This window comes from Dufourea novaeangliae, unplaced genomic scaffold (genome assembly GCF_001272555.1).
Source record: "Dufourea novaeangliae isolate 0120121106 unplaced genomic scaffold, ASM127255v1 scaffold8, whole genome shotgun sequence".
Classification (NCBI taxonomy): Eukaryota; Metazoa; Arthropoda; class Insecta; order Hymenoptera; family Halictidae; genus Dufourea; species Dufourea novaeangliae.
Genome location: NW_015373923.1, coordinates 761,787 through 789,010, shown reverse-complemented (window position 1 = coordinate 789,010; position 27,224 = coordinate 761,787). Strand labels below are relative to the sequence as shown.

General features: G+C 34.8%; 6 protein-coding genes across 7 annotated transcripts; 4 read left to right on the top strand and 2 right to left on the bottom strand.

Moving 5' to 3' along the window:
* The first annotated feature begins 117 nt into the window (after positions 1 to 117).
* On the top strand, positions 118 to 2,130 carry LOC107194526 (peroxisomal membrane protein PEX13-like). Its single transcript, XM_015584167.1, has 5 exons — positions 118 to 278; positions 555 to 827; positions 1,153 to 1,400; positions 1,484 to 1,663; positions 1,769 to 2,130. The coding sequence occupies exons 1-5, from the start codon at positions 211 to 213 to the stop codon at positions 2,128 to 2,130; spliced, it is 1,131 nt and encodes a 376-aa protein (XP_015439653.1). The 5' UTR covers positions 118 to 210.
* Positions 2,131 to 2,980: 850 nt separating this feature from the next.
* LOC107194773 (V-type proton ATPase subunit E) lies at positions 2,981 to 4,864 on the bottom strand. The gene is made up of 5 exons (XM_015584466.1): positions 4,712 to 4,864; positions 3,977 to 4,152; positions 3,706 to 3,874; positions 3,438 to 3,621; positions 2,981 to 3,348 (listed from the first exon to the last, which is right to left on the bottom strand). Exons 1-5 carry the CDS (start codon positions 4,742 to 4,744, stop codon positions 3,230 to 3,232), a joined length of 681 nt encoding a protein of 226 aa, XP_015439952.1. The 5' UTR covers positions 4,745 to 4,864; the 3' UTR covers positions 2,981 to 3,229.
* A 2,480-nt stretch (positions 4,865 to 7,344) lies between these two features.
* On the top strand, positions 7,345 to 17,104 carry LOC107194674 (protein mahjong). 2 transcript variants are annotated; one of them, XM_015584326.1, is made up of 20 exons: positions 7,345 to 7,447; positions 8,486 to 8,762; positions 8,866 to 9,124; positions 9,235 to 9,413; positions 9,900 to 10,354; positions 10,509 to 10,980; positions 11,073 to 11,336; positions 11,546 to 11,917; positions 12,021 to 12,143; positions 12,219 to 12,518; positions 12,669 to 12,866; positions 12,944 to 13,200; positions 13,468 to 13,713; positions 13,819 to 14,005; positions 14,112 to 14,405; positions 14,544 to 14,745; positions 14,833 to 15,039; positions 15,126 to 15,365; positions 15,962 to 16,021; positions 16,476 to 17,104. In XM_015584326.1, the coding sequence occupies exons 2-20, from the start codon at positions 8,502 to 8,504 to the stop codon at positions 16,673 to 16,675; spliced, it is 4,776 nt and encodes a 1,591-aa protein (XP_015439812.1). In that variant the 5' UTR covers positions 7,345 to 7,447; positions 8,486 to 8,501; the 3' UTR covers positions 16,676 to 17,104. The 2 variants fall into 2 exon arrangements, with proteins under 2 accessions (XP_015439812.1, XP_015439813.1); XM_015584327.1 differs by lacking the exon at positions 7,345 to 7,447 and adding an exon at positions 7,548 to 7,596.
* Positions 17,105 to 18,432: 1,328 nt separating this feature from the next.
* Positions 18,433 to 23,582, top strand: LOC107194655 (zinc finger and SCAN domain-containing protein 2-like). The gene is made up of 6 exons (XM_015584306.1): positions 18,433 to 18,563; positions 18,654 to 18,991; positions 19,073 to 19,213; positions 19,301 to 19,363; positions 19,450 to 19,514; positions 22,390 to 23,582. Exons 2-6 carry the CDS (start codon positions 18,659 to 18,661, stop codon positions 23,534 to 23,536), a joined length of 1,749 nt encoding a protein of 582 aa, XP_015439792.1. The 5' UTR covers positions 18,433 to 18,563; positions 18,654 to 18,658; the 3' UTR covers positions 23,537 to 23,582.
* On the top strand, positions 23,536 to 24,677 carry LOC107194525 (zinc finger protein 239-like). Its single transcript, XM_015584166.1, has one exon. It carries the CDS (start codon positions 23,586 to 23,588, stop codon positions 24,675 to 24,677), a length of 1,092 nt encoding a protein of 363 aa, XP_015439652.1. The 5' UTR covers positions 23,536 to 23,585.
* Positions 24,678 to 25,258: 581 nt separating this feature from the next.
* LOC107194524 (gametocyte-specific factor 1 homolog) lies at positions 25,259 to 26,398 on the bottom strand. The gene is made up of 5 exons (XM_015584165.1): positions 26,221 to 26,398; positions 25,877 to 26,014; positions 25,640 to 25,810; positions 25,387 to 25,557; positions 25,259 to 25,318 (listed from the first exon to the last, which is right to left on the bottom strand). Exons 1-5 carry the CDS (start codon positions 26,377 to 26,379, stop codon positions 25,259 to 25,261), a joined length of 699 nt encoding a protein of 232 aa, XP_015439651.1. The 5' UTR covers positions 26,380 to 26,398.
* Positions 26,399 to 27,224: the final 826 nt, after the last annotated feature.

Sequence of the window (27,224 nt, the reverse complement as noted above, 5' to 3'; positions counted from 1 at the left end):
GTGAGACGGGAAAATATCTTTAAGTTTGCCAACCTGTTTCGATTTTACAATCATTCACAATGAACAATGATGTTCACAGTTGTCAAAAGTTGCGTATGTATTTACAGTTTGCACGAAATGCGGACGAAGCTTCTTCCGCTACTGTAGAGGGGTTATGAACTTTGTACAGGAGATTTGATTAAAGGAACGACATAGAAGTTACCGTGAATCATGGCGCCTGAAAGATCGAACAGCGTTCCTGTAAATCAATTAAGAAATGTCCCTCAAAGTATAACCAGGTACCTACTACCTTTTCCTGTAATTAATTAACAAAACATGATTTAATATGATTAGAATGATAACGGGAATGTACAATGACAAAGGTGATATTTTTTGTTAAAAAATGATACATTCTACTATGATGATGATTTTCTTCATCAGCAGCTATTACGTTGAAAATAGACTAAAGATTTTATTAAAAATCTTTAAAGTCTCTTATTTAAGTTTTGTATATTCAGATGTATTATAAACGTATAAAATCTACAGTTCATTAATAATAATAAAATGATTTTTAGTTCACCAAGTACATCAGCTCCATTTCCTTCTACAAATATACAATCGGGAATTCCACCTCCGATACCACCACGTCAACCGGTTCAAAGTTATTCTGGATTCAATGATTATAGGCCATTTGGGTCTAATTCGTATGGTGGATTCGGATATGGGTTGGGTAATCAATATAGAGGATTAAATGGTTATGGAGGATATAGTTCTTACGGCTATGCTCCATATTCTACTTATAATAATTATGGTACATTTGGTGGGCACAGTGGTGATGTTGAAAATAGGTAAAGTATTTCTAGAATATAGATATTTATGTAAATTACTAACATTAAGTTAAAATATTATTTTTTCGGTGTTTTCTCTACATGTTACTTTAAATGTAATGTAATAGGTAGTTAACAATGTTTAGTTTTTGTTGAGATTGAAATACTAGATATATTCAATTATTTAAATTATGTCTGTCACTTGGATCATCATCAAAATTTATGGACTATAAAAATGTTTTTCTAATATTAGACCTACTTTCAAATATTCATAACATAAGAAATATATTTATCATACATAAGAATAACATTATATACATTTTCATATTTAATATTTTTTTTGCAGGTTTTTTCAGTACGTTGAAGAAAGTACTAGGCCTACATTTCAGTTGATTGAAACAGTCCTACAAACATTTTCCTCTATGACAATGCTCCTGGAATCAACATATTTCACTTTAACAAATTCATTTAAGGCAATTTTAACTGTTGCAGAAAATGTTGGTAAATTGCGTTCAACTGTAGGACAGTTGTTCAGTACTTTTGCTCTGATTAGATTTTTAAAATGGTTGTATAGGAAAATCATGCGCACAGCTGGTAAGATCAGTGGAAGTTAATTACATAAATTTAAAATGTTTCAATATATTAGTTCATTATGTATTCTGAACTCTTCCTATTAGGTTTTCCGCATGAACGTACCACGAATGAAGAATTATGGGAAAAATCCTTAGCAAAAATTGGAAATGAAAATATTAACAATTCTTCCTTTTGGTCAGGATTTTTACTGTTTAGTGTATTTTTTGTGGTACCTTACATGATTCATAAAATCACAGATAACATAAGAAACGCTCAAGTAAAAGGTATTACAATGAAAATGATTTTTTCTTATTATTTAACCATTAAAATGCTAAGTTGACGTATACAATATTAAGTTAGTTTACTAAGCAACTATGTGCATATTTCAGGAAAGGATCCGAAGGATTGGTATCAGTACGATCAACCAGTATTTGTTGCAACAGTGCTGTATGATTTTAATGCCTCGAACAACGAAGAATTAAGCGTAGGAGCTGGTCAGAAACTTTATCTTGCACCTCAAGCTCTGCAACCAAAACACCTGCCAGGATGGTGTAAAGCCACTGACAATGTAAATGTTGGCTTTATTCCCTACAATTATATTAAAGTTATAGGACAGTTGAGAAAACGGAAGGAAAACGAAATAAATTCTCTAGCTCAAGAGAAGCCTTCCACTATGGAAAACCACTGGAAGAATACTAAAGAAAACGATGGAAGTTTAAAAATGACTGAAAATGTTACACACGATGTGTAGACATTTACGATCTATTTTAAAAAGCTGATACCTTATTTATCAATTTTTCAAAAACTGTCATGTGCATATGAAAATACGAAACATACCGTAATTGGTAAAGATTATAATATATAAAATTCCTAATTGCTTTAATTTTTATATATGTCGCTATCTTTTGCATATTCGTTAATTACTGTAAAAAATACAAGAATTATCTTCAAATATAACTCATTTTAAGAAGAGAAAGGGGGAAATATCTACCAGAAGCAATTAATCATTATGAACGAAATTAAAATTTTTAAATAATCACAAAAGGAACAATTAACCTGACTTTTCAAATGACTGAAATTGTATGCTTATACATATTTTAAATAAACACGAGTGACCGGTTTTTTGAGGGTGTAGTAAACGAGACGTTTAATGTTACATGCAGTACTCGTATATTTATGCTGTATCTCGTGATAGATAATTTTAATAACAATAGTGTAATAGTTTATGTATTGTACTGTTAAATTTGTATACAATTTGCTATGTTAAACCTAATTTTTGTTTCTAATAAATATTTGAATAAATATTTTTGTTCTTCTTTTTCAAAAAAAAATTGAAGCTCTTTGAATAATTTATAGTTGCTTATAAAAATTGAGTTTTTAAATTATGGAAGAGATTTGTTAAAAGAAATAAAACATAAAATAACAATTCGGTGTTTATATATATTTTTACAAGGTTTAAATATTTCTGCAAGCAATTATACTCACCACAACAGTTAACAATTGTAACGTTTCTAAATTATAAAAATAAAGTTAATTGTCGCGAAGGAAATTTCTTTTAAAGGAATATCTTAAAAAATTTACAAGTTCGTTCACATTAAAATACTTTATAGGTATATGTATATTATATTTATATAGATATATATGTGCCTGCGCGCGCTCGCACGCGCAAATATTTTTATATAATTTACAATTTCACTTTCTCTCTTTTTTCAACAATGTCAACAACAAACTCTACATTCTACACAACGAATTCTGTAGTCATTTTAGCATTCTAAAGAAGGGAATGTTTTTGTTAGGAAGGAAAACAGAATGAAAAGAAGAGAAAAGAGAAAATGAGGAAGGCATTTTGTTTAATCGGTGAACTTGCGATTGGGGTTGCTTCCAAAGAGAGCACCGCGTATTTCCGGTACCAGTTGCTGTGCTATTAATTCTAATCGTGATTCCAGAGAATTGCTCACTTTTATACGTCCTGAAAAATATTAATTTTGATCAATCACGTTTTTAGAAAGTTACGAGTAAATGTAAGAAAGAAATAAAACAAGTTTATTCAGAAAATACCTCTCGCCGCATATAAATCAACACCACCACAACTGTCAGGTGCGAGAAAATTATCTTGATCAATTTTAATTATTACATCTTTTCCTGATTTCTGCTTGTAAGTATCTTGGACAGTATCAATAAGCGATTCTACGACCGAAATATCTACTTGACGCACACGAACGGTAACATGACTTTCTGTCAGCTAAAAATCAAAAATATTTATATACATATATCTATCCCAAGTTAGATAACAAGTAATTAACTGAAAATTTGTGCAAATATTTACATGATATAGGCCTTGTATAATTAATAACTTCAAAATTTCTCTATAATGGGCAGGATCTTTAGTTATTTCTCCTAATTTCTTCCTAGCGTCATCAAGTACATTTCGTACATGATCTTCTCTGACTTTCAGGACTTTTAGGCGAGCCTGGTTTAGCATATTCGATGATTGACTGCATAAGAAAATTTTCATTAAGAATGGAAGACATATTGTAGACATCAAAATATGTATAAATTTTTGAAGTATTCAAAGCTATTGTTTATGTTATACATACATCTTCTTTTGTAGCTCAACTTGCTTTTCTTTCTTCTCATAGTATTCCATGATCTTTAGTCTCTGTTGCTGAACCAAACGGCCTTTTTCAATATTGAATTCTTCTTCTGCTTTTGCATCGATCTCTTCTGCTTTTTCATTGGCCTCTTGTTCAATGAAGGCCATCATATGTTTGATCTAAGAAATGTAGGTTGTAAAAATTAGAATCATAATTAATCTTTATTAATTAAACAAAATTTTAATAAGAAAAAATTACAACTAAAACTTTCTTCAGCAAATTAATAGTTGAATTATGAACAATTACGTTGAATATAATTACCAGTTGATATATTATAAAAACATTATGATTATACTTAATTATAAGCTATTTAAAAATTCTTAAGTCGCAAATATGAATATTATCTTTTAAGACAAAACAACGTTAAAAATACCTAATTCTTAAAAAACATTTAATAAATCATTTTTCGTTTAAAACGTAATATGTTATTAATATAATCCGGAATCTAGACGTTTAAATGTAAAGTTGAATTAAAAATACTTCAATGTTCTTCTCAGAAAGAAACTGAGATTCTTAATTGTTCTTCATTAAAAATGAGAAACAGTAGTTTTGACAAAAGAAAATGGTAAAAACGAGTGCTCCAGTAAAGCAACAATATATAGAAGAAAATGCAAAAATAGCTTAAAATCAATGCTCAATGGGATTTCTGCGAGCGAATCGATTTTATTGGTTTTGTACCTGTTTCTGTACATCCGCGTCGCTTAGTGCCATTTTGAAGTTTTAGTATTTCCTGCTTTCTTTACAATCAAGACTTTCGTAATTATATTCGGATTCTGCACTCCCGAATCAAATTTTTCAAGGAGTCAACGCCTACTGACGAAAGTGTCTCCGTTTAATGACGATCATATGACACGAACAGCGCGTTCGTAAAACTGATCTTTATTGTATGTATTTGGGGGAGAGAAGACCGCGTGTTCTGAAAGTGTATGAAAATTTACCTTACACAATCATTTCGTAAAATTAAATAAAAGTATTTATATAACGATTACAAAATATATGTACATATCATATACAGTAGTAAAGAAGATTATACAGTAGTAAAAAATACATTATTTAAAAATTTACTATACATACAGGTATAAATCATTTAATTGTAATTTTTTAAATAAATACGAGGACATATTTTCTGAAATGGTTTAAAACAATTTTCGTACATTGTCATTTAAAATAGTTGTCCACCGCACTTACCAATCTTATTGGACAACTATAATCCGGTTCCAACTCAAGCCCTTATGTTGTAATGCTCTGATATTCAGTAGTATACATATAATGTATGTTCGGTATTGAATAATAATTGTTGTTAGCTGTTTCTTCAATTAATAGGCAAAAATGGTTTATTTCAGGTCCACACATCTGAAATGGAATTGGTATACAGTATTTCCATAGCATATATTATATATAATAGACATCGCGGTTTTATGATAGGGCTGAAGTAAACACAAGAGAGAGGGAGAGAGAAAGAGAGAAATATCTGGAACAGCTGCTCTCTTTCTAATGAGGATACAGAAAACAACTTAAAACCAATCAAGGGTAAAAAAAACCACCCACAATTTCACTTTAAATAATTCTTTTTATATTTATTTTTTTATGTTATAATACTTTATTTAGATTAAGATAAAATAAATTTATTTTATGACTTTGTTTATGTTAAAATTACGTTACTTATGTAATTTACATGTAACGTAAATAGTGATGGGCACCATCGACTAATAACTATCGACTAAGTCGATAGTAACCAACGACTATTTTCAGTTGACTAATTTTTTCAATCGTCGACTACTTTCAGGCGAGTAATATTAGTCGCTTGGAGCGATTACTTTCAGGCGACTAATCTATATCTATCTAATTCTATTGACTGGATCTTGATTATTTTCTTCGTGATGCAAACCAATTGAAATTTTTTGATATATATTTTTATGCATTACCAAGAACTGTGCAAATTATTGCTTATAACCTAATTGATTTACATAGAAAATTTACAGCAGTTAATTTTTTAGTGCCAATATTAAATAGCTTACAAAAAATCGAATATTAGTAATTGTTTAAAAAAACTTGTTTACCACTTATATTTTTGAAATTCTATCTATGAACTAATACATTTCTAAAAGGTAAATACACCAATGATGCTGAAAAGTTGACGACATGATCTATATATAACCTATGAAGCAAAATTTCAGTCGACTAAAAACTATCGACTATTTAGTCGATAGTATGTTGTGACTAAATAGTCATTAGTCGATGGTGCCCATCACTAAACGTAAATAACTTTCTTTCATGGGGATATACCCATCACTGGTTGTAGGCGTAGTATATTCTGGTATATTCCGTGAAATTGTTTTGAAAAGGTACTCGCGCGTTGAATCAACGAAACTTACGTGTAGTACACGCTGTACACGTCGTGTACCCGCGCGTACAAGTGGCCAAAGACATTTTCTAGACTCTTTGTACTTTAGTACAATAAGAGAAGCTGGAGAGGTTCTGAGTAAAGTTGTAAAATAATTAATTTCATTACTACTGATAGCTTTACATTTATTGATATTAATCTTATCATATACATATTTATTTACTTGATTGAAAAATTTTCATTTTTTTTATTGCAGACTCATTTATGCGGATCTAATCTCTTCACAGCTGTATTTCCAATATCACAGTTGCACACTGCAAAATGCTACATTTTCGCCTTTTTCATTCTTTCTCCTACTGACCCCAAAGGTTCATATTGATTACGTTCTTTTCTACCACCTATTTTTTGACAATAACAAAGAATTTATATATCTGTATAATAAAAATTAATTTGAGGTTATATTTCGTGTTTACTATTACACCTACAATATTACATTTTTAACATTATATACAAAAAGGAGATATTTATTGTTTTTACAATTTTTGAAGTTTTTCTACTTTAATTGTTTAAACATTGAAATAATAACTCTGCGCCAAATACACGTATAAAATGGACTCAGAAACGACATATTATCATACATATAAACGTATATGGTGTAAAATACGTACCCACCTCTGCCCACGAGCAAACTCGGCTTCCACTAGGGGAAAAAGCGTCATAGAAGAAAAGTCTCCTACCACTTTGTGAATTTATTCCAGGTACTGAAATAAATGTTAAATCGAATGTTAATTTGACAAAAATTTCTATAATTCCAAATACCAAGTGGTAAGAGGCCTTTTCCTTAATTCGTTACTTTTTTCCCTAGTGGAAGCCGAGTTTGCTCGGGGGTGTACAATAAAAAAATCCCACTTTATTGTGACATTTCATTTCGGTTCTAAACTTGAATTTAACTAGCTCGTCTTCAGCGTGCGTGTCGGTGGTTGCATTTCGTACTTTTATAAGAAAACAGTGTTCTTGATTGGAATTGCGAGTATTTTCACGAATTAATACCATCTTACTAGCTCGAAAAGGTAAGTTAGACTGTAATAACTGTCAGATGGGTTAACTGTCAAAGAAATTTCAAGTATGTATGTAACGTTTCGTTGACTCTAACCTAAAAGGACACGCGCTACCTCTCGTCGTCTGATACCGTCGAAGCACAAACAGACTGTCTTCTTCGGTACAACGTTTACTCCTTTTTTTCCTCGCAATTACTTCAATTGTTTTCGATAATTGATATCTTTTATCGATTGCTTACATATTTTTTCCGAAAGATTGATCTTTGTTTATTGTACATTAAGTTTTAAGGTTAAGTTATTAGTTGATATTAGATTTAATGAGCAATTATTTAATAATGTTGTGATCACGAATAAATATTAAATTCAGTTAGAACAATAGTTGACTCAATCGTCAAGAATTACGCGCATTCTATCCATTTTTTGCGACACATCATGCGAAAATTTCCGGATGTAATTGCTTCGTAAAATCCTGTTGTGCAATGTATAATTATTTTGATCATAATCTTCTGCCTTCCTTTTAATATCATTAGAGTTTGTTTTTGAAAATATCAGTTCACAATAGAATTATATTCATAATTAAAATGATTGACAACTGATTGTTGGAATGGATAAGCTACATTATAATGTATTGTTTTGTCTTACAACAGTCATTAAAATTCCATATTTCTTAAAGTTTAATGCAACAACTTCCTCAGTGTATAAATAACAACAAAGAATTACATAAACTATGCATTGTAATTTAAAGATTTTTTCATGTTTATTATAATATTATCAATACTTTCATTTGATTGTCATAAGTGTACATTTAATTGAAAGATTTTATGACTAAAAGAATTTTGTTATTAGATATCCAAAGAAAGATATGTTATCGTTTAATATTATGAAAGTGTTAAAAATTTTGTTAAAATAATTTCATAGATTTTAAATACATAATAATTATGAAATAAATAATTTAAGACGATAAGAGCAACATTTTAACTCTAATTATTTGAATTGTAACGGTGAATATCTGTACATATTAAGTATAATGGATTAAATTCATATGTGTAGGACAATAGGAAGAAAGATGTCAAGCGCAGAGTCTTTAGCAGAAGTAACAGATGTAGTTCAAATTCTCAGACAATGGGAAGAAGAGCATCTCTCATCTACATACGACCCTATTCCAACGCTTCAAAGACTGGCAGAAATTATAGAATTAGAGACAGAGAATTATTTGAAAATGGATCCAGATCCATTTGATGAAAGACATCCATCACGTACTGATCCAGACTGTAATTTCGGGCATATATTGAAAGTTTTGTTTAGAAAAGATAATTTTATGACCAAGGTAAATTAATATACAATATTAAGTGAAATTTTTTTACTTTTGATTCGATTTGCTTTATATTATTATAACACTTGAGTTTATCTTCTAATATTGTATTTCACAGCTTATAAATGATTATTTGAGAGACACCTACTGGTCTCGTGCAGGAATCACAGGTCGTGACGTTGGGAAATTGAATATTGCAGCATGTCGTCTTATGCTTGATATTCTTCCTGGCTTAGAAACATCAGCAGTATTTCAACCAGACATGGAAGGACTTATTCATCGTCTTTTTTCATGGGCGGAGAGGAGTGTAGAACCTTTGCAAAGTTATGCAACTGGTCTTGTAGCTGCAGCTATGGAGGTGCAAGAGATTGCTACAGGTACTTGTTTAAATTTCTTGAAGATTTTCTGAAAGAAAATTGTTAAAGTACACAGCAATGGAAATGGTTACATGTTAATAGGAAAATAAATATTAACAATCTTGTTGTAGGTTTCAGAGAACAAAATGGAAAAATGGTGCCTCTGATGTTACAGAGGCTTCATAAATTACAAGAGAAGGCACATGAAGATAGACAACTCGCAGCTAATAATAGACCGTTTGCACATTTCGGCCAAGATAGGAATAGTGGAGGAGATGGAGAAAACAAAGGTGTACCTGGAAAAAGAAAAGTAAGAGTAGTTTAATGTGTCGCTATGAGAGTGATTCTTTAAAAGAATTTTTAAAAAAGACATTCTAGCATTCGCAGATCTCAATTGTTTTGTACCCTTGGTTCTGTTTCTACGCGATAGATACGTTCCCGAAAAATTCGTGTAAAAAACATGCAAAACAATATGAAAAAAAATGGGGAATTGTCTCCAAACCACAAAACCAGTAAAAATAATGCGATAAACTATTTAAGAATTTTTAATTGAAAGCAATTTCTTAAAAACATAAGTAGGAATATTTTCACTTGGAATTGCAATTAAGAGAAGGTTTTTGAAAAGTCAAATCAGGTTCTTAAAAGATCAAACGATTTCGTGCAAAAAGAGAACATAATTTTCTCCTACACCATATTAATTCCGAATCTTGTAAAAAAGTCTGTGTTCTAACAGAATTAAGCGTATTTAAGTATCAATTGTATCTCAGTTTTACATATTTTTATTTTCTATTTAAAGGTACGGGAAAAAAGAAAAGAGAATGGAGTTCTTAAGAGCCCTAACCATAACGAATGTTTCTCGGAGGAAGAAGACGATTACCTTCAATCACCCGATGATTCTGCCCCATTACCTAAAAAGAAGAAGAACGATACAGAATGTGAAACTCCTGTAAAGAATGACGTCTTGTATCCGGAAATAATGTCCCCGCCTTTGTCAGTGCCAAAGAACTTCAATTCCAATAATCATATGACACCCTCCAAGGCGCAAAGTACTCATGGCAGACCACAGAATGCTTCTTCAGCGCGATGCAATCTGTCCAAGAGCTCTGCATCTTTGTCGCAAAGTTCTAGTACCCCGTCTACGTTGCTGGAAGGAAATTCTAATTCTTCGTGGGCAGAAATGGAGTCGTATGTCATTGGAAACATGCAAATACATCCTCCGACCTTGTCTACGAGGCAAATGTTGATACTTAGGTAAATATTGACATTATTAGGTGTAAAAGATAATATGCTAATACAGTAGATTATTTGATACGACGTTATTTACCTGCGTAATTTTATTATTACCACTGATGCTTTTAGTATTAGCACTATGCTAATTAAAGGAATTCATTTCATTATACGACAGGTATCTTACACCAATGGGTGAATATCAAGAATTCTTAGGTCATGTTTTCGAACAAGATGCTCTGAAACTAATTCTGAAGTATATTAATGTTAGAGAAACCAAGGATAGTCGTCTGGCCTTTGAAGCTTTAAAATATTTGGCTTCTCTTCTTTGTCATAAAAAATTCTCCATTGAATTCCTAAATGTTGGAGGCTTGCAAAAATTACTGGACGTTCCAAGGCCCAGTGTTGCTGCTACTGGTGTTTCTATATGTTTATATTACCTAGCCTATTGCGAAGATGCAATGGAACGGGTGTGTATGTTGCCGAAACGTGTTATATCGAATCTTGTTACCTACGCATTGTGGCTGCTGGAACGAAGTCATGATTCGGGGAGGTGTCACGCAACAATGTTCTTTGGATTCTCCTTTCCATTTAAAGCAATACTAGTAGAATTTGATGCGCAGGATGGATTACGAAAACTTTTCAACGTGGTAAATGTCTTTTTGTATTATGGCTTTCGTTTTGTATACAATAGTGACCACGTACAATCGTCCCAAAAGTAACTAATCGATTATATCTCAAGATATCCACATTACCGATCCTGAACCTTGAAGAGGAACCAACATTGAACGACGATGAAGAATGTGCTTCTAGACAGATAGTTAGGCACGTCGCTGTAGCCTTAAAGCGATATATGGAAGCCCATTTATATGTAGAGGCAGAACTATTAGACAGAGCACATAGGTTACGGAAAGCACAAAATATTGTAGCGGAAACTGCGGCATTAAAACCGTTTCTACCTCCTTATAAAGCTTGCAAATTGAGCAGCGAGGAAGTGCAGGAAAAGGTAATGCTATTAAAAAAAATTTCCATTTTTTGTTTTTAAATGTAAAGACGAATATTTATATTAAATAAATAGAATCAATCGATATTACGGTGCGTTGTGTCGACAGCGAAAATTGTCGATAGCCTAAACGGAAAGTTTTCGTCTGCCACCGACAGAATAATTAACTTACAACTGAACCAAGAAAAGTAACATTAGTTTCGTTATTACAGGTGGAAGTACTTCATAAATTATTTAATGTACTGGCAATATGGCTACCGGTAGAAGAACTGCATCGTCTTGGGGGCATACCGCTTTTACTTCAGATCATTGCTTTTGCCAGGGAATGGAATTACAGCGGTCGTGTTCATACAACGTCTAGCGCGGAGACAGTTCGTTCCTGTCTAGATGTAATAGCTATTTGTTGCCTGGTGCCGAAAGTGACGATCCAGCTCTGCCAAAGAGTGGACATGCCAGACATGTCGATGACAATGGCGATTAATTTAATTCTGGCTGCGGCGGAGTGTGAAATCATCGCGGATGCTGACGTGCAGAGAGCTGCGTTGAGAGTTGTAATCAATTGTGTTTGTGCTCCAATACACAGGGTAAAACGGTTAAACTTAATTTTGAAACTTACACGTTTCTCGATAAATCTCACTTCGAAACTTATCGATAATTTATATATTTATTTTACTTTCTTCGTTCTAGATCGGTGGTACTTACCCATGGCAATCGGCGTCTGTCTCTAATAAGAAGACAATAGATATTTATAACAGCGAAGAATTGATTCGCAAAGTCTGGGAGAGCGTAAGATCCAATAACGGCATAATGGTGTGTGTTATATAATTATATGTTATCAAATATGTTATCAAATATTTGATTTAATAATCTTCATTCGTCTTACAGGTTTTATTACAATTAATGATGGTGAAAACACCGATCACAGATGCGGATAGTATAAGGGCGTTAGCCTGTCGTGCCTTAGCGGGTTTGGCACGTAGCGAGAAAGTTAGACAAATCATTAGCAAGCTGCCGATGTTCACCGATGGACAAATTCAAGCTCTCATGAAAGACCCTATACTACAAGAGAAGAGACAGGAACACGTCATGTTTCAGAAGTATGCTTTAGAGTTGATGGAAAGAGTTTCAGGAAAAGCTAAACCTACTGGAGCAGAATATGAAATTTCTTTAGCCAGCCTACACAGGGTAAGTCATTTTTAACAAGTGTGTCCAGTGTATTGTATTTGTTGAATACAGTATCAACTACAATATCGAATAACGATGTTTTACATAAATATACATAATAACATTAATTTCTATTGATACAATTTTCTCGAATTTTATTATGTTCTACAGGCAAACGTGGTAGCACAGACAAGAATACAATACAACGAACAGCAGTTGAATCAATTAATCTACCAACACTTAATGTCAAAAGGTTTAACAGAAACTGCATCAACTTTGCAAAAAGAAGCAAGCCTGGTTTCTTCTGCAATAATGAAACCTGTGACCACATATCATCATTTTACTTACCGCAGCCCAGCGATCAGTGGAGTAAGTTCTAGCGATCGAATGATTGTGAATTAATCAAACATATGTAAACTGTAATTTCGGTTGATTACGTTTTTCAGACGAGAAGTGGTTTTTCTCCGGGAGCACCTGTTAATTTATACAATACGAGTAGAGGTAACCAAAGAGAAGTGTCTTCTCGGAGTAACACCACGCCCACGTCATCGTCTAGGTATATATCTCACTCGAATGCACACAGTTCAGGCACATCGTCCCTGTCAGGCGGAAACAGTGTGCGCTTGAAACTTTCCGATTGTCTTAATCAAAATATCGTTCCACCTAGCACAAATCAACCTCTTAAACTACAAATTAATACAAAGTGAGTGTAAATCTTTCTTCATTTTTCGTTCGACGAATCATTTAACCCATTTGCACCATAAGTTCATATATGCGCGGAATGTTCCTGGCCATTATCACCGAAACGCAGATATGCGGTTTCCCCCCTTTTTATGCATTTTGCAACATTTCTATCTTTATAAAAAAAAATTTTTGTGATATGGGCCAATTTTCTTTTTTTTTCGAATGATGCAAATGGGGTTAAATATCAAAGGGTAACACGTTAAACGACGCTACGAATGATTTTCAGGAAAAATCAAGCTGACAAACAGCCTCTAGTCAATTCTATGAATTGTCAGTCGATTGGTCAGACGACTATGTGTAGATCGTTACAGAAACAAATTTCACGAGATCCCGGAAGCGTCGCAACGACCGGAGTAGCTGCTATTAATCCGTCCACTATAACATTGGACTCTATTATTACAGCGTATTTAACTAATCAACACGCACTCTGTAAAAATCCTATGGTCACATGTCCGCAATTTGATCTCTTCGAGTAAGTTTCATCAAAGTCGAATGATAAGACAATTTTTCTTTTGAATTTCATGCCATTCGTATTCATTATATTTTATTTGAAAACAAAAAAAAAATAACGTTACAGACCACATAAATGTCCAGATCCTCGTACAAAGACTTCGACATCGACAAATGCAACTGTAAGATTAGCGCGAAGAGCATTAGGCATAGGCGGTAGTATATTGGATAGAAGACATATTTATAGTCGGTTTTGTCCTGTAAAAACTTTCCGGCCTACGGATGTTGGCAGTTTCACCTGTTGCATCTTCTTGGTACCGTAATTTATTATTGTTCAAAGGAAAGAAAGTTCAGACCCATGAAATTTCTCTCATGAACTGGAGTAGTATAATGAAGTTAATTTGGAATATTTTCACGCAGCCTTCTCAGGATTATCTGATGCTAGGTACTTACGCGGGGGATGTGAAAATGGTAAATGCACACACAGGATTGGAGGAAGCAACCTATCCATGTCACGAGTCTTATGTTTATCATATGGAATGTAACCAACGTGGAAATTTATTGTTATGCTCTACTGTATGGCGAAGTCCCATGTCTGCACTTTGGAGTATAGGAACATTCTTTGATATGAAATTGTCGTTGGAAAATGAAGATTACGTTGAGTTTAGTAAACTTCAGGATAAAATTATTGGAACTCAAGGGGAAAGTGCTACGGTATGAATATTCTTCACTTAATATTCTTATAAAAAGTTAGGGATACGAATATTTATAAAGAATTTTATGAGAGACAAATTGCTATTATGGAATTTTTTAATAAAGTAAGGAATAAATGTCTGTAATACTTGATTGCAGATTTATGATATAGCCACAGGAGAATTAGAACTCACCCTCTCACCTACGATTTCTAATCAGTACACTAAAAATCGTGCTACATTCAGCATGAACGACGAACTGGTCCTGAGTGACGGGATTCTGTGGGATGTAAATACCGCAAGAAAAGTTCACAAGTTCGATAAATTAAATCAAACACTTAATGGAGTTTTCCATCCAAATGGTATTTATACCAATCGATGTTCTGATACAATTAATAACACAGAAAGTTTAAAATCGAGTAATATTAATATTAATCTCGATTCAACAGGCACAGAGGTGGTATCAAACACAGAAGTATGGGATTTAAGAACTTTCCATTTGTTAAAAACCGTGCCAACGCTCGATCAAATGGAAGTTATATTTTCGCCTGTTAATAATATTATATATGCTGTACCGTTGGATCAGGAAAACCGAGATGAATCACATTACGTTACTTCTTTTAAAACACTAGATGCTTTGGACTACAGTAACATTGGTAATTTGTTTTCGTAAAATTTCAATAAATCACAATTGAATTTAGCGTGAAAGCGACAGTTGTAATTACAATAATTCTAATTTTAGCAACTTGTGACGTCAAAAGAGGAATTTACGGGCTGGCTTGTAATAAATACGACACGCAGATAGCAATCGTTGAAAATCAGGGTGAATTTGATAGTATCCAGGAGTCTTGCGTTAGGTTGTACGATGTTGGCCGAAGAAGAGACGACGAGGATGAAGCCGACGAAGATGACGATGAAGAAGATCTTGATGCAAGCGACGATGATGGTTCAAATTCTGGTTCTGATGATAATAACGCTGATGGTACATTTTTGATACTTTAATATACAGGGTCTCTCCGAATTGGTGGTACAATCCAAAAGCAGATAATTCTACGTGAAAGAATAAGTCGAAAATATAGAGTAACATTTTTCTCACACGAAGCTTCGTTTCCTAGGTCCAACACATATCACTGCGAAGTATCTGTATTGCTGTTCGAATTTCTCATATTATCAGTTACTGAAAGATGAAGAATGAAACAAAAGTGTTTTTTGCTCAAGAATTATGTTTCCTTTATTAATGTAAACATTATTGGAAATTACTCCCGTTCTTCTGGCACCATAATCTGCTTTGCAGATTACACTCTTATAAACGCTTTCCAGAGTATTTTTCTTTGCAATTGTTCAAATATAAGAATAATTTTCCGTTTTAGCTGTTCGATTACTGTACGTAGCTAGATCGACAACAGCGTGGTAGAAATTGAAAAATCGTATCGACAAATGTGAGAAAAATGTTATTCTAAATTTTCGGCTTATTTTTTGACGTGGAATTCCCTGCTTTTGGGTTGTACCACTAATTCAAAGACACTTTGTATTTCAATATTTCCTTGGAAATATCAATTTCATAATTGCTTCTTCAAGATCCTGATGCAAGCGACGATGATGGTTCTAATTCTGGCTCTGATGATAATGACGCCGATGGTACATGTTTCATAATTTAATATATTTAACATTTCCTTGAAAACACATCAGTTTCAAAATTGCTTTTTTATAGATATTTAATTTGTTCAGACATCTCAATCTAAAAAGTTATACTTCTCGATAAATCACATAATTTTAATCATCAATTTAATTGTATTCATTTAATTTTGACTTACAATAGAAAAGTAGTGATAAATTTCTAGCAAAAATAATCTAAAATTGTATCTTAATTTAGTTTTTATATTTTTTTCAGGTCATTTATAATTCTCACTTCGAATTTCTCTTAAATATTTAATACTCTACGTCATAGAAATTACATACTCTAATTATGAATGATGATAATGCCACTAATAGCCACTGATTGAAGCATAACTTTTACTTCTTTAATTTGTAAACGCATTTCTTATATTTGTAAATATATCTCAAGCGTAAAATCGAATTCGTTTCTGAATAGATGCAGACAATCCAGATGCAAGTGCAGAGGAAAATGGCGATGAAAATGAGCGAAACGATCTCGAAAACAACGATGACGATAATGAGGACGCAGCCGACAGCGATGATTTCAGGGAAAATACGACAGATTACAGCCGGTCTCCCGGTTCTCCCGATATCTCTCTATCTGATTTCTCTGATCTTGAAATTCTATTTCCATAAATGTTCTAAAAATAGGAACAAATAGATGATGAATGTTCGTTTTAAACAGTTTAAATGCATTTTACAAGAGGGTTTATTTCATTTTTGGCCAACCATGAGGCTAAACGATGTGTTATAACTAAATATATGTTTTCCTTATTAAATATCAATTGGCGAAATAGGAATATACATTTAAGGAAACAGACAAAATATTGCAATGCCATTAAGTAACTAATAGGGAGTGTCAGAAGTCTGATCATTTAACTTTGTAATTAAATAATCAGTCAAATGGATTACCTATTTGTATTTAGAATTTTGTTACAATAACATTTTAAAAGAATGTGTAAATTTTGACGTAGCTACAACTTAAACGTATCACAGGAAAGCGAACATTATATTTCGCCAACGTATAATGTTCTGTAATTAAGAACCCTTTTAAGTTTTCCGTCAGACAGCAAAAGTCATCAAGATTGGTCCATAACATAATTCTAAAAGGAATTTACTTGACAAAATGATAAATATTAAACGCGGTTGATCGTTAATGTAATTTTGAGTTTCGATCGAACGTCTCGTTGATTCGATTTAAATGTACATATTATTATTTAAGGTATTTGTTGTTCAGTGAACATATATCGCATATTCTCTAGTAAAAGAAAACTGGTTATCAATAAGAGATTTTCTTCCTCTTCTAGGTACTTTCAAGAAATTTTTACCGATCTGATAGATCATGTTAAAAAATCGCTGGAATCGAATACTCGATTATTTTGAGATCTCAATTAATTCGGGCAGTAAATTTTTGAAATTCTTTCAACGTATACTTATGTATATGAATAACGTATGAGAGAGAGAGAGAGAGTGAGAAAATGAGTGCGTGAGCGAGAAGAAAGAGAGATTGTAAAAAGTTGATTTAATCCTGTCGTTTGTTATCAATAATAAAGAATCGTGAATTTGTATAGACTTGCTCTAATAAATAGAACCGCGCTTTATGCAAAATTTTTAGTAAACCTATCAATATATTCATTTCTTGATAATAAATATTTAATTTTTCTTGGTATTTTCCATTCTTAAATTATGATACTGGACTTTGTTTTTAATAGTTACTGGTATATTTATAGAAAGAGATTCATCAGTAAGTGTACATTACTTTTAATTTTTATTTTTTGATACTATAACATTTGTGTAAAAAGACTATTTACTATGTATTTTGCAGACAAATTTTTGCTTTTTCATTTGTGAATATCTCATTAAACACAATAGTTCCGACGGAGCAAATTAGGAGCAATTTTTTAAGATCAAAATTGTTAAGAAGTACTAATATTCCGCGCCAACTATTCTTCGGTCTCATGCATGCTCCGGGGGTTCTAGGACCCCCCTTAGGGAAATTTCCGATTCGTTTGAAAAGCGCTGCTGTGCGGTGAAAGAAGAATAACCAAGAATAACATTTAACCGAATCAGCTGAAATTGGTTCATCCTGGTTCATCCATAAACTGCCATAAAAGAAGAGCGTGCGTTGCAAACACGTAGCGATACTTAATTTTTTACTTCTTCGATTATATAATAAACATGGGCGGCTTGAAGATGATATTCGAGCAATTTAAGATTTGTAAACATTCATGACAATTGTTGGGAATTTCAAAAGTGTTGGTTTCCTCTCATTCAGAATGATTCATGAAGAAACGTGCGCAAAAATGGCGTGTCGTGTTCCAGAGAAATATCGTATCGAATAATCGGTATTTAAAAAGTATAGTGTTTTATAATGTTCATTAGGAAATGAAATACTAACAACAAGGAAATATAATTAGGAGTTCTTCCTCCGACAAGTGTATGGATGTAAAGTGACGAACTCTTTTTTCGTTTATACATATTTTTACCAAGAAAAGTTTTTCGATTGTTAGTGGTACTTGTTGTAGTAAGTCTGCTTTCATAAAAATGTAATAAAGTCTATAGAATATTCTCTAGTGAAATTATAACAAAAACAATGTTCCATTGAATATTATAGATAGAATGGAGTCTGAAAGTACTATTGTGTTAGAATCATCTGGAGATGATTCAATTTTAATCCAGACTGTAAAGAACATTGTCTCAGAGAATGCTCATGCTGAATTAGAAAGTGAGGAAGAAGGATTTTTTGTTGCGACAGATGAGGAGGATGGACAACAGAATATGATAGAAGTGTCTACTCAAGAATCAGCTGTGACTCAAAACAATGAGCAAGTGTCTTGGTCCAATTTATGTAGAGTATGTGCTAATACCAATGATCATGTAATTCCAATTTTTGAAGAAGAAGGCCTGCAACATGACTTGTGCAGTAAAATACACAAGTATTTACCCATACATGTATGTGTTCAAACAATTTTGTAACTGCTTTAGGTTTATGTGCATCAAATATTGCCTTCAATCGATTGATTTTTTTTATAGTTATCTGAAGCAGACACACTTCCATTACAGTTGTGTTATCATTGTGCTGCTACATTATTAGCATGGCATGAGCTTTTAGAAGGATGTCTAAATGCAGAAAGAAGGTTATTAGAAATGCAGGATGTTCTACAGGAAAAAAAGGTGCATATAAAACCAAATATAGCTGTTTACATCAAATTTTCATCATGGTGATAATTTGTGTTTTTAATACTTATGTTAATTTTACAGGGTTTAGAAAGCTTAGAAGTAACAACGGAGGACATGATTATCTCTAATGTATCCGAATCTCATGTAAGTATAAAGATGATATGTACTTAAAATTCATACGTTTTTATGTATATTTTCAGTACTTCAATTAAAAATACTTTCAATTGTAGCATCAGCAGCAGGAAATTGTAAAGGATGAAGAGTGTGAGGAAATTGCTGTTAATGATTCAGACAGGTAACGATTCTTTTTATTCAAAGTAAACACAAAAACTGATAATATATATATGGGGGCAAAAATATGTACAATTGAATGTGCAGAAAATATGCCTTTTATAAATAAATCTGAACATAATATAATAGACATATTAATATATCCACACATAACAATAAACTAAAGTTTTTTCATTCGTATAAAAACACATACTATACGAAACAGAGAGCCAAATACACTTAAAGAAAACTTTACGCATTGACTATCCTTAATTAAAATATGGATAATTATATCTGTTTGAATATGAAATATGGAAGAAGACAGAGAAAACGGAACTCTGCATAGATACGACTCTAAGATAACGGGAATTAGATATTTAAAGATGATCAAGAATGGTAAACCTTCCCAAGCACCATTGATAATTGGGTTGAACAAGAACAATCTTCTGCATTGTTATATCACAGCTGCAAAATCTAGAGTCAAGTTTTGACTGTTTTGCAGGTCCAGTAGTATGCGGACACCATTTAAGGTGTTCTTAGGCATGCAGAAAGTATTTCGGAAGCCCAAAAGAATAAAATGCCAGTTACGAGAAAGAAAACCTACAGACAACGGAGATTGCGATTCGGTGTGGATCAGCGATATAAATTCACCACTCGATCATTCCGTCATGTCTGAGCAACTACAAAATAATGATGTCGATGTGAAAGAAGATATTTCCCATCTGTATGAATCAAACAGTTTAAGGAAACGGAAACCAGAAGATGACAGAAGTACTCCGGATCCTTCGAACATGGGAAATAGCGACAAAAGAATGAGAGGAGAATGTAAGCTCTGTGCCAGTGACATTAGATACTCTAGAGATCCTTGCGAGCATGCGAAACAAAAAGATACGGTCGAGATTCAGGAAACTTATCAGTGCGTTGAATGTGGCAGGTGTTTCAAGTTGAAGGATTCGTATCTGAGACATATGAGGATTCACAGAGATGAAAGACCATTTACTTGTCACGTATGCGGTAAACAGTTCCGAGACTCGGGTGGCCTTTCCAGGCACCTGAAGGACGTGCACGCAAAAGTGAAAAATTTCGCATGCGATATTTGCGGCAAATCCTTTGCCTCGAAAGCTACCAAAGACGATCATCGTAGAACGCATACAGGAGAAAGGCCATATATTTGCGACTCCTGTGGCAAGACCTTCAAATCAAAGGCTTCTCTGTATATTCACAGTAAACTACACACAGATGAATTTCCGCATCCATGTTCCTATTGTAATAAAAAATTTCGCAGAAAACAGGAAATGCTGGCCCACGTAACTACTCACACAGGAGAGAAAAACTATGGTTGCGATGTCTGTTCGAAACGGTTCAGGGTGAAGTCGGAACTCGCTAGGCATAAGCTGATCCACTCCGAGATCAAACCATTCGTTTGCGTGAAATGCGGGCTTGCTTTCCGACAAAAACGATATTTGAACAATCACATTAAAAGCAGACACGTCGAAACATTACGGGCATGCTAATAAAAATGAGTTCTAAGATACGTGACACCGATAATCCCGATAATTCCGCATCGAGCGAAAGCAATCAAATCTGGTACATTTATTATTTTTCCAGGTTTGGTCTACCTCAGAAGAAATCCTTCGCGGCATACTGCTCGTGGCATATGACAACGATGCACCCAAATAGTATAAGTCGAACCAATAACAAATGTACAGTTCGTCAGAGATTCGTTGATGTAACTGCTGAAGAAACCTCAGACTCATTTAGCAATTCTAATAGCACGGACTTTAATGTACCGAAAATGGTAGAAACAATGCTTCCTTCTAAAGACTCTTCCGAAAAGGCTATGTCATTAACGCACGCATGTACAAATTCACCGAACAGCCTCTATACTTGCAAAACATGTCGGAGTACTTTCAAAAGGGAATGCCATCTTTCGCGACACTCGTCTAAATGTAAAAATAACGTAACGGACAGTATCGACATAAAAGACGAAAGCATCTCGTCGAAGGAGTCAAGTGAAAAAGTGGATGAAACTGCGACCAATGACGACCGAAATAATTGGAAACGTTACGAAAAGTTTCAGAGAAAACGACACGGAACGCATCCGTGCATGTATTGCGACTACACCTCCAAAAAAAAGAAGCTGCTCGATGTCCACTTAACGGAGTCCCATTCAGAGTTCACCGGACAGAAGAACAGGAAATTGAGGTGCGTTGATCGAGAGTCGGTGATGCGAGCCAAGATGGAGATCGATGGAAAAGTGTACTATCATTGCGACGAGTGTGGGAAAAACCTTTATTCACCGTACACGTTCTTCTGGCACGTGCGAATACACACTGGTGAACGGTCTTACACGTGTCACCTGTGCGGCAAACAGTTCCGCGTGAAGCAAGGTCTGGCTAGGCATCTGAAGGACACGCACGCTGGCATAAAAAACTTCCCCTGCGATATTTGCGGCCGTATGTTCACCACGAAACGCAACGTGGAGGACCATAGACGGATACACACCGGCGAACGGCCGTACGTTTGCAACATTTGCGGAAAATCATTCAAGCAAAAAGCATCCCTGTTCGTGCACAATCGAACGCACTCGGACGTGTTCCCGTTCAAGTGCAATTACTGCGAGCAAAGGTTCCGCACGCGGCCGCCGCTCGCGGTTCACATAACCAAACACACGGGCGAGAAACCGCACGCGTGCGACATATGCGGCCGTTGTTTCCGCATCAAGCAGGAACTGAAGCGTCATCGGTTGATCCATTTCGACGAGAAACCATGGCAGTGCACGGATTGCGATCTCTCGTTCCGACAGAAACGTTACTTAGTTAATCATAAAAGAATTAATCATAGCGCTGGTTCGTTCGCGGTTGCAATCAAGTAACGGAGAAAACTCTCTCTCTTTTCAGATGTATAAATCGAGGAGTCGGGCTCGACGAGAGATCGAACGAGTCGAGCAATACACGAATACGAGTGCGTTCTATAACCGATCTGGAGAACTGTGCACCGATGATAGACAACGTTGGAACTAGTATCGAACGTCGACAGAACGAACCGACAGAAAATACGGTAATCACCCACGACGTAGGTGCAAGCCATGTAGCGGAAGAACGCGACGAGGTAGCTGGTTTAATAACCGATCCGGTGAACTGTGTACCAGTGATCGATAAAGTTGAAACTATTATCGAACCGACAGAAAATACGGTAATCACCCTCAATGTATCTGCAAGCCGTGTCACGTCCGAAAGCGACGAGGTAACTTGTTCGAAAACCGATCTGGAGAAGTGTGCATCGGTGATAGATAAGATTGGAACCGGTATCGAACCGACAGAAAATGTGGTAATCTCCCCCATGGTACGTGCAGGCCGTTTCAGGGGCAAACGCACCAAGGAAGTACGCGAAGTGCTAAACCGTTCGAAAGTTAATCTGAACGGAGTCACGCGTTACCAATGCAGCGAGTGCGGGAGAACATTGTCCACGTCGTACAATTTTCTTATCCATCGATACACCCACACCGGCGAAAAACCATGCACCTGTCAAGTTTGCGGGAAAAAATTTCGTACGGCGTCCGGTCTGAACAGACACGTGCGCGAAGTTCACATAGGAATCAAGAAATTTGCGTGCGACATATGCGGTCGTCGCCAAGCCACGGCAGCGTCGCGAGACGAGCACAGACGCATCCACACGGGCGAAAGACCCCACGTGTGCGAGACTTGCGGGGATTCGTTTAAACAGAAGTCATGCCTGAACGCGCACAAACTGGTGCACACGAAACGTTTTCCCCATCAGTGTTCCTTGTGCGGCCAATCGTTTCGGCGAGAGCTGGAATTACACAAGCACGTTTGCGTTCATACCGCTGAGCCGCAGAAACCGTATTATTGCAGCGTGTGCGACAAACAGTTCGGTAGTAGCAGCGCTTTCAGCCGACACAAACGTGTCCACGATAGCCCCCAAACGGTGTACATTTGTTCCATATGCAGTACGAGATTCAGTCAAGAACGTTACATGAAGTACCATATGAAGAAACACCACAAGGATTTGGTTTCGCTGGAATGATGTCGGAATATGTTTGTTTTACAGGTGGAAGAACGAGTCCGAGGGCGTTATGGCCGAAATCGCATGTACGAACAGCGAGGAGGTTGAGTACGTCCAGTGCGCCCACTGTGATATCATCTTTATGAACATGAAGTATTGTATAGAGCATATGAACGCCGTGCACGAGGCTCAGATGCATTATTGTCAGTATTGTAAGCTAATATACCACGGACAGGAGAAAGATTTCGACGAGCACACGTTCGCTTGTGGACGGCACAACGAGGACTACAAACATCCGTACGATCCCGTTGAAGACTACGAGAAGAAAGGGGAAGCACCCAACGAAGAAACGCCCGCTACGGAGAACGTAGGGGAACCGTTGTGTTTCATTTGCAATCTATGCGGGAGAAATTTCACGAAGAAGTCCGAATTAAAGAAGCACATCAAGAGACATTCCGACATGAATCGAGACCACAACCCAGACGAGACGGAGCTTGTAAATAAAGCTAAGCAGGTCGTCAACGATCGCGTATCTTTCAAATGCGACACGTGTACGAAGGTTATGTTCACGAAACGTGGTTTCTTGCGTCATATTAGGGTTCATTCGGATAAACGACCCTGCACGTGCGATTTGTGCGGGAAATCTTATCGAATCGAGCAAGATCTGGCTAGACATATAAGGGACGTTCACGAGGGATTGAAGAAGTACGCATGCGACATATGCGGTCGCGCGTTCGCCAGTAAAGGAGCAAAAGATGACCATCGTAGGATCCATACGGGTGAACGTCCGTACGCGTGCGAGCACTGTCCGAAAATGTTTCGGACACTGAATTCCATTTACATACATAATCGTGTCCACACGGATTACAAACCTCACAAATGCTCGTACTGCGGCAAACATTTTCGAAGCAGGCAAAGGTTGACCCATCACGAGACCACGCACACCGGCATCAAAGCCTATGCCTGCGAGATCTGTGGTAAAACATTCTCGGTCAAAGGAGAGGTTGTACGACATCGTGCGATACACAACGAAGAGAAACCGTTTGATTGCAAGTGTGGTATGAAATTTAGCCAGAAGAGGTATCTGAGAAATCATATAAAACAGCATCACAAAGAGGCATCTTCTTGGTTGCTGGAAGAGCTACTGGGAAATAATACCTAAATCGCGTGTCGTTCAATATTATTTGGGTGGATTTGTATGAATATTATGTAGAATGGTGTGTGCAGTCGGATATATGTACTCTTTTTTGTTATGTGATTTTTGTATGATAACAGAGAAAAAGTAAATTCAATTAAATTGCATCGTAGTGTTTCTTTAAATACAAACCTGTTTTGTTGTTCCTACATATAGTTGTCTTGGATTTATTTGATGAATAAAACGAACGCGCAATAGATATGCATTGTTTAATTACGAAACCAACAGTAGAAACATTCAACAAAAATATAAACAAAACAGTTATGTCTCACATGTTTCAACAGTTACATGCTGATAATGTATCAGTTTCTCCATGTTCCTTATAGAAATAATACTTTTACTCAAATTGAGTAATGATAACAAGAATATGTATAAAAAAAAATATAAATATATGTTTGTCCATATTATAAAAAATGTCAAAATTAACAATACATGCTAATGGTACCTACAACTACATTCTGTTTGGTAGTTGTAGAAAGACACTTAATGGTAATATATAATTATATAATATAATTACTTAATATTAATATACTTTTTTTTTCTTGTTCTCAAAAACTTTCTTTCTTCAAACAATGCAACATTAGTTCTTTAAGTTTCTGCACCAGCATCTGTCAAATTTTATACGTTATTATTTTAATGCAATATTTTTTTTTAGACGTAACATGATTATCATTACCTTTTCAACAACTTCTGACATGCATCTTTCTTTACTGTCTTCAATATCACTAATCAATAACTTACTGATGTCAATACTTTGTAACAATATATCAAACTCATCCAAAGATAATCTTCTCATTTTTTTAATCAGTTCTAGAATGTTTGTACTTTTTCTTACTTCCTTATGTTTCTGAAAGTAAAAAGTAATACTAACATGTTTATAAAATTATTACATTATTGTCATATGACTATGAGATCAGAGACAAACTTACAAACTGAGTTGTCAGAGTTGGTTTAAATGTATTCACTGTTTCTAAAGCTTGTAATCTTTTACGCTCTGCGACTTTAAACTCCTTTTTCTTTGATTTTGACCCTCCTGGCATAGAACGTATGATACTTCTTGTTTCAGTATGTTTCCAAGGATCATATGTCTCAACAGGTTCCTTAAATATTAACATATGATACCTATATATTTAAAATTAATATAATAACTGAGATATTCTTTAAACCTTGTTCCAATCTTTCATTATAGGCACTGATAAATATTTAACTGCTTCCAATGGTATTGTGCCTAATTGAAGTGGTGGTTCTAAATCATATATGTGTCTTCTCACATTCCCACTGCTTGCACAGTTTTCAACATGATGCTGCCAGTTCACTTTGCATTAGTATTAAGCTATTTTTTAATTATTACAATGTATCAACTAATGTAACCAGACAGGACTATATATCATTTTTAAATAATACATTTAAACATTAGCACATTAAGTAATATGGAGAGGGCGGCAAACCTGGAGTCACCCGCTTAATCTGAAACGGTCTGATTACATTAGCCGTAACAAACTTTTTTTACCTGAAAGTAAGCTTCGTCAATTATGTGAAACGCATCGAACGGACAACGTATTTTCCCCGCCGAAGAATAATGTTTACCACATCGTATTATATGGTAGGGTATCACACTCTTACGAATGCGATGCACTTCATCGTACGGGCACGTGACTATTGGATCCATATTTGTAATCTAATACGTCGCAAACAAAACGCACTAAATTCACAGTTAATAGATAAAATAAGAAGTAGCAGACGTGTCGATTAAAATGAAAAACAATGAATACCGACTGATCTTCGAATTGTAGACGCCGGCAACGACCACGTGTTGCGGCTGAAGTTCAACTGACTAAACAAAGGACTGCTTTATGAACGATTCAAGGCCTTCCGGTAAGTGGGACTAGTTTCCGCAAGAAACAAGACGCTTGAATTCAAACAAATTTGTTGACAAATAATATTTACTTTGCATTGTTAACTTTGATTTCCTGAAAAACATCGGGATTTTGGTTTGTTTTTAATAATCTGTATAAGCTAGACAGAAACAGTATATTATGTGATGAGACGTACTGTTCGATTTTTTTTAAAGAGGAAAAATTTATAGGCGTTTCTTTTATACATTCATTGCTCTCGTCGAGATGAAATGCTTAAAAAAATAAATGTATTTTTATGGCCGCTACAGACACCGTGTGCCGGCGTTCTTGCAGAGGAGGAAATCTTTCATTTAGAAATTTATTTTTACTTCCCCTGCTTAAACCCACGGAGCTTTGTTCCGTTCCAAGATCCGTAACAGTAACTTATTTCATTGCTTTACCAGCGTTTGTTTTACTATTCGTTCTGATAATAAAGTATCCACAAATAGACTATGCAGAATTTCTTCCATGCCTGCTGTTTCTCCGTATAAGTAGAAATATCGTTGTTGAGAAACATCTGCTTTAAATTACAGAAGAACATCAGTCGCGATCATATTTCATACGCAATGAAATACTAAAAAAAAAAACACAACAAAATTACGCAAATAAATTTAAAGAG